At 39.9% G+C, this 10,638-nt stretch overlaps 1 protein-coding gene across 3 annotated transcripts in view; it reads left to right on the forward strand.

Moving 5' to 3' along the window:
* Positions 1-10,638, forward strand: part of NEDD4 (neural precursor cell expressed, developmentally down-regulated 4, E3 ubiquitin protein ligase) — a 110,427-nt gene that overhangs the window by 97,320 nt on the left and 2,469 nt on the right. For all 3 annotated transcript variants that reach the window (XM_018557558.1, XM_018557559.1, XM_018557560.1), the window contains 7 exons: positions 761-831; positions 3,414-3,509; positions 3,627-3,700; positions 4,382-4,442; positions 4,737-4,796; positions 4,878-4,985; positions 6,476-6,572. In XM_018557558.1, the coding sequence (XP_018413060.1) occupies positions 761-831; positions 3,414-3,509; positions 3,627-3,700; positions 4,382-4,442; positions 4,737-4,796; positions 4,878-4,985; positions 6,476-6,572 (567 nt within the window). The remainder of the gene's footprint in view (positions 1-760; positions 832-3,413; positions 3,510-3,626; positions 3,701-4,381; positions 4,443-4,736; positions 4,797-4,877; positions 4,986-6,475; positions 6,573-10,638) is intronic.

Here is a 10,638-nt window from a genome sequence, read left to right on the forward strand (position 1 = left end):
ATTTCCACTCGCCCCCACGCAATTTTCACTCGCCAATTGTGAGGGGGCAAGTGGAAATTTTGAGCCCTGGTATATAGTACATATACATATAGAGTGCCTGCCACAATACATTTACAATTATCCTCTGCTAACATGAATGGATTAAATGATCCATAGTACAGGGCTACATACAGATCGTTTAATCCATTCATGTTAGCAGAGTATAATTGTAAACGTATTGTCTGCACTGTATGAGCAGTGTGTACTCTATATATACTCTATATGTTGTACATATAGAGTATATACTGATAATACAGTGCAGAGAATACATTTACAAATACACTTTGCAGCACTTCCGGCACTCACTGTGCCGGAGAGAGCAGCGACGAGTCAGCGCTGGTCCAGTGGGAGGAGCTCCAGGTGGGGTCCTAATTTAGCTGGCTCAGAGGTGCCTGCCAGCTAAATTAGAATCCCACCTGGAGCTCCTCCCGCCGGACCAGCGCTGACTCGCCACTGCAGGTTTTTTTTTTTCTTACCTCGCCGAGCGTCGCGTCACTGCTGCTCCGGTGGGCGGCGCTCCAAGCGGGGTCATCTGGCAGTCTCCGGCCACCTAAAAATGCTAGCATCGGTATCGGGACATCCCTAGTCCTAGCTGTTACAGCAAGTGAAAGACAAGGGAATAAGACACATATTTGCTAAGTGAATTACAAATCATGGAAGTAAATTTATTTTTTTACCAGTTCATTGTAAAAATTCTTCTAAAGATATAATCTTTTTACAGGGTTCTTCATCCGACCATTTTATAAAATGATGCTTCAAAAGGCAACAACACTAACTGACATGGAATCTGTGGTATGTATTGATTATCGTAATTCAAGTATTGCGTGTCATGGCATGTAATATTATTGACATAATTATATGGGGGCTTATGTATGAAATGTGGGCTATCTCATGATAACTATCAACCTAGGCTGCTTACATACATTTTCACTGCAACTTTGCAGGTCATTACAAAAGCCTGAAAGACCATTCCCTTGAACAATGCCAAAGTGTAAACACATGGTTAATAAAAAATCGACAGCAACACTGTTGAAGATAGTGGCAAAATTCTGTATGATAACTGAGGTTAAATATCTGACCCCCTTCCTTATCTGTGTCTCCTTTTTCCGTTGTAGTCTTCTTACCCCCTGGCCCAGCAAACCCTTTATACTGCAATATTTTTTATGTCTCTTATTAGCAAGGAATTATCTGGTAGATGCAAATCACACATTGCAGGGCCTTCCAGTGATGAGCTATTTTTTTTATAATTTATGTTCAGACTAGAGATCATGGGGGGGAATTTATCAAAACTGGAGCAAACAAAATCTGGAGCAGTTGCCTATGGCAACCAATCGGCTTCTCTCCAATTTGTTCAGTTAAGGTTTGAAAATGAAAGAGATGCTGATTGGTTGCCATGCACAGCTACTCCAGATTTTGTCTGCTCCAGTTGTGATAAATTCCCTTCATGACGTTTCCAGGTATTCATTTCTCTATTACAAACTTACTTCTACTTCCATTCTACTTCTATTTCTTGTTTTCTGCTGACAATAGAGCTTCTGTTGAATGTTTAACACCTTAATAAAAGGTAATAAAAAGGAAAAGTGTGCTACAAAGGAAATATCTTGTTGCCCATAGCAACCAGTCAGTTTCCAACTCCCATTTTTAGCACAATTGTCATACATAAGCTCCGTTAGCTTTTACATGTAGATAATATGCCTGACCTCAATTGGTAAACAGTCTCAGCAGATTTTTTTTTCCAGTAGTCGGTTTTCTGTGTGGTCCTCCCTTCATGTGCCAGAGTAGCTTGCCATACACACATAGAATGTCTTGCAGGCTGAATGAGAGAAATCCTTTGATCCCCCCCCCCCTCCACTCTAAACAGTGTGAATGAGGGAATCCCCAATGCCATCTACTGTATTACAGCAGCTGCCGAATTGCAGGTTGGTTGGGTGCAGGTGCTGTTCAGTCAGTTGTGCATTTTCTGACCCTCCCCTTTAATAAAAGTCCCTTGAATAATTGACTCTTGTCGAGCAAGGGTAGGGGGTTCCTGCTGAATTGGTTAGAATTGGAGCAGTGTATGGCCAGCTTTAGAGTAACTACAACTAAATAATAACAGTGCAAAGGGAGGCATTGTCTGTTATAATGATGGAATATGGACTTTTATCATTTTATCCTTTCTTTCTTAGAGCTTCAGTCTCAGTTCTACTAACCCAATTTACCAGTATTGGTAAACAGTCATTACAAGAGAGTAGTTGTATAGAAATTTAGATTAGATTAGTTTAAGTTCTTTTCTTTAATGGTAAATGAGACCAGGATATTTCAGGTATTGATTATATTTGCATACATTACCCAATATTTTTAATGTGCAGTATTAAAGGTGGTCTTTGTGCTGCTATAATATCGAACGTATTTCTCCCTCAAACTGTATAAGAGCCATCAACTCTATATAGGCAATTGGCGTCTTGTTGACTGTCAAGTGGAAAAGACAGCACATGCACTTGGCACCTGCTGTTGACTTTCATGATAGTCACATGAACAAGACCATTCCTTAGCAAGAATTTCAGATGAGGACTTTCGACTGCTTGTAGGATAAAATAAAACACAGGAGTTTAAAAAACATTGCTGTTTCATCACAACACACATTCTACGCCACTAGTATTAAATGTGCATGCACAACAGTGTGAATTGATGGTTGAGTTACTTTAAGTCAAAACCTAATTAAGCAGTTAAATACACATTTGAAATGCATACATGCCAAAATATATCTAATTCTGTTCGGCCAGTTTTGTTTTTCACATACGTTTGCCACTCTGCTTAGTGGGAAGGGTGACAGTACATTTTGCAACTTCCTATCTGTGTAACAACTCCTCATACTATACTAACCTCTCTGGTGCTCTATGTATCTTACCCCTCTCCGTTCCAGCGGCATACACTTCCCTGAATGTCAAGATGCCTTTAGTCTCGCTTTTTCCTGCTCGCTGTTGTTACTTCCTTCTGAGGATGGAGCCACAGCTATATGTGACAATCCTGGAAGTGTCAAATGCTGAGGAGATTGGCAGAAACCTCAGCACTGGAGAGGATGGAAATTAGGAGACATGGGCCCTGGAGAGGTGAGTATAATAGCTCTTTTCTTGCATGGAACTTTCAACTTCAGCATGTTTTAGAACCTGACAGTGCTGCTTAAAATTGCCTCAACACCTTTTCTCAGCCCCAGTGCTTGCAAACCTGTGCTGCATAGCGAATCACATTCCCTCTTAGTCTGGTTTCTGATATGCAGTGGTTTTAGGGAAGATAATATACAGATAGTTTTCAGCAAGTGCTAAATATACACCAGTTTCTTTTCTTTTAATACTTGAATGGAATTCCATGTTAACTGTTTGTTGTTACTTCCATAGGACAGCGAGTATCACAATTCTCTCCAGTGGATACTGGAAAATGACCCTACTGAATTAGACCTACGGTTCACTGTGGATGAGGAACTATTTGGACAGGTAATAAAATATCCCACATCTTATTATATCAAATAACATTTGCAGACTGGAATTAATGCATGTATATGTTAATATATGCGGTTCACATTTTATATGATGATTTCAATCTTTTTCTAGACTCATCAACATGAACTAAAGCCTGGTGGATCTGAAATTGTAGTCAGCAACAAGAACAAGAGAGAATATATACAGTGAGTGGCGGAGTAATCAAATTAGCATTCTTGCTTCCTTGAAGGTGCTCTAATGCGGGCCAAACACTCGTCAGTTTAGAGGCATTTTCAGACAGCTTTTACCCTCCCACCAACAGTTTCTGATAACACAATGAACTGATCTAAGAAATTGGTGGAATAGTGCCTTGATCAATCAGTTGTTGCCGCAACTAAAAGAAGGCTAAAATTCTCTAAAAAAAAAAAAATAGCAGTGTGCAGCCAGCATACGTATTTAGATGTAAGCCTGAGATGTGTTTGTTTAATGAATATCTGGGTGCAGAGATTGACTGTAGAGAAGATAACCAGTGTAGAATCACTGTACAGTTTGGTGTGGGATCTAACTATATTTCTCTCAAGGAGAATATTGTTAGTAAAACCACAAATATTACAATCCAATTGTGTAATCTTTGTATAGTCTCCTTCAAATCTATCAAACCTACGTAATCTAAACAATCTTTTTAGTTGTATCCATTGTCCGGCCACCTTACATTACATAGTTGGTGGTTGATCCAAAGAAGATTGGACGATCAGATTGTACAGTGTATGGTCAGCTTTAAAGTCATGCTCTGCAGCACTGATTTAAGTGATCTATGATAGTGTTTGCATATTTCAGTATACATTTTCAGTTCATTTTTTTCACTTTTTTTTATTTTCTTTTGTCAGCCTGGTCATCCAGTGGAGATTTGTGAACAGGGTGCAAAAGCAGATGACTTCCATCAAAGAGGTATTGTTATTAATGTCTGCTTATGTGGTTACAGGGCTCTTCCTCTGCTTGTTTAACCCGCCTCCCGGCCAGCCGTTGTAACAGAACGGCCTGCCGGGAGCTTCCTTGACCTGAGCAGGCATTTTTAAACGCCCCGTCAGCCATGCCCACTAGTATCCACAATATACTAGTATCGGTGCATCCCTAATATGTATGTATATATAAAAATGAGTTAACAAGGCATTCTTTCTCCCTCTTTTTTTCTCTTACTTTTCATGAAACTAGATTCATAAAAAGTTTTCTTTTTTTCCAAAGGGATTTTTTGAACTGATTCCCCAGGATCTCATTAAAATATTTGATGAGAATGAATTGGAGGTATAGTATTTGTCTTATACCTATACTTTTATGATTCCTTTATAAGTGGTTGTTTCCATTATTTACCTATCTGCTTTCTAGCTCCTCATGTGTGGATTGGGAGACGTGGATGTCAACAACTGGAGAGAAAATACAAAGTATAAGAATGGTTACTCTCCTGGACATCAAGTTATGCAGTGGTTTTGGAAGGTACGCATTGTTTTGGTTTATGCTGCATTTTTGTTGTTGTTGTCATTTTTTATCATAGCAGTGCTAACCAGTACAGAGGGCATGATGAAATAATTGATGTTCTGGTGGTCATGCATCTCATAACCTATAAATCTTCATGGAAACAGTCAGTTCTGAAATCATCTTTTTCCTGCAGTTTTCAGCCCCCTGGGACCCAGTAAGAATGTGAATACGTTTTCATTCTGCTGATTTTGGCACAGTGTCAGCAGGTGATGCCAGTAGGTGGCAACATCCAGTTACTGGTCTATACATCTCAGCCACTCTGCAGAGTCTAGGAAAGAACACCCATTGAATGCATTTAGGGACCACTGTGAAGTAGGCCATCACTTAAAGCTTTGTAATGGATTTACATTTTCATATTATTTTCAAAAAAATCTAATTTCACCCAAAAATATATTTCTACTGGCTAGCGTCTTATATCTTTGGAGATTCCAATGACACGATTTTTCTGCTTTTGTTCCTGTTCCTGCTTCTGCTGCATTTGTGTCTAAATCCAACTGCAAAAAACTTACCACCACAGTCCTCAAGATAAAAGAAACCATTTGGTGGTTTAGTTTTCTTAGCATTTTCCGAAAACTGAAATATTGTTTTTTGGTATACTGACTTTTAACGATTAGCTCTCGAAATGATCAGGATAAATTGAGGAGTAAATGCTTTGTTTGAAAAGCCATGACTGATCTATTGTACTGCATCTTCACTGGGTACAGAGTGTTCAAGCAGCGCTCTTTGATCCTTGCAGGATCACTCGGATAAATGTCTGCAGTTAAACATCGTAATCATTTTCAACCAAATATATAACTATTCCCTAGGCGCCTGATGCTATGCAGATGTCTGGATAGAAACCAAAATATTTGTATTATAATAAAAATGATCAGCATAAAAATGTCCCGCTCTTCTTTTCAATATAGGACACAAAGTATGACCTGCTGGGACTCTTTTCCGAGAAATAAACAGAGCTGCAAGAGATCTTCCTAAATATGATATGAATAATACAGACAGACTCATCTTGAAAAGATGCTGTTCTTTTTGTAGAAGGGTTGAGTGTGATTTCCAAACAGAATGAAGGGAAATAAGATATCATTGTAAGAAAAATAAGCGCTTAGCAGGAGTCTGTTTGGAATTGCCCACTGTGTTCTGTTGTTGTTGTTGAGGATTCCATAGGGCTCCTCCATTTGATCTCCTAGAATTTAAATATTGCCAGCCAAGAACAAAGATTCCTGAACCTAAAGATCTAACATGGGTGGAGAACAGGTTAAGGCCAGCTATAAGCCAGTAATGAAAGCCGTGTGATTCTTTTTAGAACACCTATTGTACAAAAGGATTTCTCTTTTTTAAGTTTGATTACGGTAGTTTATTGGGTCCTGGGCTACAAATGATATATTATTATACTTGTGATGGTGTATTTCTTTCATGGAAACTGGTGTTCAATGGTTTATGGGTTTTTTTTGCAGGCAGTGCTAATGATGGATGCTGAGAAGAGAATTCGATTGCTTCAGTTTGTCACTGGTACCTCCAGGGTACCTATGAATGGATTTGCTGAGCTTTACGGTAGGTGTTTTAAATTTAGTGATCAAATGGTGAGATCCTTCAGTGTATTCACCAATGCATGTAAATCAGTATTGTTTTTCATCAATCCATTTTACTTAAAGGTTCTGTGTTTGAGTATATATTTGGCTGAAACACGGAAACTTTTATTATGGGTATATAATAAGTCTTTTTGAAGATGTTATAGCTTATTAGACCACCAATAGGTTAACTTAAGTGGAAGTTATCTGGCTGCAATATGCTCACTTATATTGGGCTTCTAAATACAACACATTTGTGAAGCGGCTGTATACCATTTATGGGACCCTATCTCCGAGCAAACACACTTCCCCCCTTCCCCATGCGGTGGGGCTACCCCACACTGAAAGGGTTAAGTCCTCGTTTATGTCTAGGGAATTCAATAAAGCAGATGTACTTACCTGATTCTCACTTCTCCAACAGGCAGTGCTTACCTCTTCCCCCTTAGCTCTGGTTTTTAGACTGTCCCTTGGCATCTTCACATCTAACGCAGGTCTATGGGCCCTGCATTAGACATAATGATGTACAAGCGCCCGACCACTGTGAGCACTGGTCTTGGTGCCAGTGGACGCGGGGATCAGGTAAGTTGCAGTGCTTTACTCCCCTTGACATAAACAGTTAACCCTTGTAGTGCTGGGGTAGTACCACTTGCAGGGGAAGGTTTTTGGTTTGCCTGAAGATGGACTTTTAGAAAAGCAGTTGTATCAATAAATACAAAGTCCAGCGAGATCTTCTGAATACATGTGAACATGTCAAGTCAGGAAAAGATATAATGTGCAGAGAATACACATAATGTGTTCCCCTATCCAGAGTAACAGTAGCCTCCCTCCTATGCACGGTTACAGGAATTTTCTCATTCAGTAGTATACATCAAGTAGGACCTATATTTATCAACTGCCTCCCTTAGTCATCCATCAGATTCTGCTTTCCAGGGTCCTTTTGTAACAGAAAGGTTGGCTCACTAAAATCTAGTAAATGTAGCCATCACTTGTAAGCCATAAAGAAGCCCGTCCTCCATCCTCCCCTACTCTGACATGCATTGATACCCTGAGAGATTATCCAGTGAGTTCTCTACAACCGTGGACGATGTTACAGTTTGATCATTTAGATTAGTCATGAGAGCTCCACCTGTTTTACTTCATGCTGTTGTAGCAACCGTTTTGCTGGATCTCTTTATCCTACTGCTTGGGCTGAGAGATGTGAAAATCAGCAAACATGACAGGAGACTAATGTGTGGGAGTAGATAAAATTCCTGAGACAATTGTATCCGCTATTCATCATGTATGGAGGAAATTCGTGAGGCTTGTAAAACTGCAAGGAACAGGATGGCACACTTTTTGCAAAAGTAGCACCCACAATATAAAACCACCTAGTCATGGTGTAAACAAAACAGTCTGCCCATAAGTCCCTAACACTTTGAATTTTTTTTTTGTGCTACCAAATCAATATATAATTTATGACCCTGTAATGTTTACTAATATACTGCTGTTTCTGGAATCCCGCCTCCAAAATTGCTGCTCATCCCCCTTCTGCATAATATCATGCCACCCTTAAGGTAAACCTGTACTTTGCCCATGCAGGCCATCACAATAGGTTCATTTTCATTTATCCTCTTTCCAGATGCACATACATACATTTCATATGCAGTCTTACGCTCTACTCAGCCACTGGGAACAAAGAAACCCAGCTTTGTATAAGCATTGAGTCCAGAGTTTTCACGGGGCTCAGGACTCTACTGGTGGGAAAACAAAAGAAAAATGAGTAAATGCTGCTGGGAAGAGAGGCTTTAAAGCAAACCTGTTGTGTTGCCCTGTAACGATAAAAGACAGTTGTGCTTTAAAGTTGACCTGAACTCAAAAAGTGAAGATTTGCTATGTTATAGGGGATACTTAGAAATGTTGATTGTACCTAAGCAGTATCCTGAATAAAGTACCTTTTTGTCTTGAATTCCTCTTGAAAAATAGCAGTGCACTTCCTGGTAAGTGAGCGTACTTGGGCACTCTTGTACCTACAGGCTCCTAGCTGTATATCTGCAGTATGAGATTCAGGGCACTGCTGCCTTTCACTTTTAGTTATAAGAGTTTGAGTGAGCTTTTGTCATGCCAATTCTGTGCTGCTCACTGGAGTTTCTGACATGAAAAGAGAAAGATATGCCTTTACCAAGATGGCTGCTTCTACACAGAGACACAGTACAGAACGAGGCATGGTAAGTCAGTAATGGGGGAAAGTTCAGGTGCAGGGAGACCTCAGACACTACTGGTGACTAGTCCTCTGCCCTCTGTCTGCCGTTTTTTGGATACAGCTTCCAAAGTTCAGTTCAGAATATAATTGTAAATTCATACAGAAAGAGGACAACCATCATTTAGGTCAAAGGGTATTTCAGAGAATACAGGCTCTCTGTGTTATAGGGACTAATGATGTCATGTTGATATGAAACTCTTTGTACCACAATACATGCCAAATTGACATCGGTTCCTAGTGAATAGATAACCTGAACATGGGTCAAACCCACACAGTAGTTGGTTCTACAATGACACTCATTTTAACATTAAAAATATTTAACTCTATCACTGCAAATGCAGTCAATGCAACACTGTTCTTTCGGGGGGAACCTTCCAGTAGAAGTTGGACCATCTTGGTAGTTACTATTGTGGATCAGTTATTGCAAACGTTTGCTATATATACAGTTGTGTGAAAAAGTATTCGAAAATGGATTGTTCCCAAATTATAGAAATCCCTTGTTCGGGGCTGGTTAAGTAAACAGGTAGAAAGATATATAATTTATCAAATTGAATATTTATTCGTAGAAAAAACTTAAACAATACATCCATAACAAATCATTTAAAAACAGTTAAAAAACTTCCCCTCACGCCCCTCTGAGGAAGCCCCTGTTTGGGGAGGAAACGCGTCAGGGTAACGTGTGCTAACAACTTCCCTGGACACTCACCAAAGCTCATCCCGCACATTAGTCGCGGCAGAAGCAGAAGCTGGGCTTCTAAGTGCGGAGACGGAGCGCAGCCGGCTGGGATATCGTCTGAGTCTAGCTGCATCGGATGTTACATCAATCCAGCAGAGATTGAGAGAAAACGACCGGACGACAGTTTGCGCTATTCACACAGCCTGTGGATCCAATACGACATCTGGAAACCTCTCACCGTCGAGACTCCTGCACCTGCTTTTACCTTTCAGCTTTGTTCACTGTGCGGCCGCACACACTTATATGGAAGTGCTTTTGGGATAGCTCTCAAATTTGAAATCCAAGCCCGAGGGCTTGAGAGTCCCAAGCAGGGGAAAAAAAGATGGGCGTTTACATCTTTCAGCCCTATTCACATATCCCTATCTCTGGATCCTAACTACTACTGGATACGCATATTGAAGCAAATTAAATCACTCAGTACTGTGGGACTCGAGCAGGCCTGTCTCTCCCCGAGCTCCCTGAGCTACATGAGCTGTGAGTAACCTGTGATACTTTGTATCCGTATACGAATAACATTGTATGTATCTGCTTTAATCTTTCATGCCACACCAGTTGGTCTGCAGATCACCCATGATTCTTTAACCACTGTTAATCTAAGGGAAGTTTTTTAACTGTTTTTAAATGTTTTGTTATGGATGTATTGTTTAAGTTTTTTCTACGATTAAATATTCAATTTGATAAATTATATATCTTTCTACCTGTTTACTTAACCAGCCCCGAACAAGGGATTTCTATAATTTGGGGACAATCCATTTTCGAATAGTTTTGCTGAAACCCCGGGGATTGGTATACTTTATATTAATATTGTTTAGGCGTAACTCCAAATGTTCCCCTTTTCTTTTCCTGCATTGTGTGAAAAAGTGTTGGCCTCCTTCCTGATTTCATTGTTTTGCATGTTTGTCACACTTTAATGTTTCAGATCATCAAACAAATTTAAATATTAGTCAAAGATAACACAAGTAAACACAACATGCAGTTTTTAAAGGAAGGTTTTTTATTATTAAGGGAAAACAAAATCCAAACCCACATGGCCCTGGGTGAAAAAGTGTTTGCCCCCGCCCCCCCCCCCCCCCT

This window comes from Nanorana parkeri, unplaced genomic scaffold, assembly GCF_000935625.1.
Source record: "Nanorana parkeri isolate BGI_ZX_2015 unplaced genomic scaffold, ASM93562v1 scaffold290, whole genome shotgun sequence".
NCBI classification, from domain to species: domain Eukaryota; kingdom Metazoa; phylum Chordata; class Amphibia; order Anura; family Dicroglossidae; genus Nanorana; species Nanorana parkeri.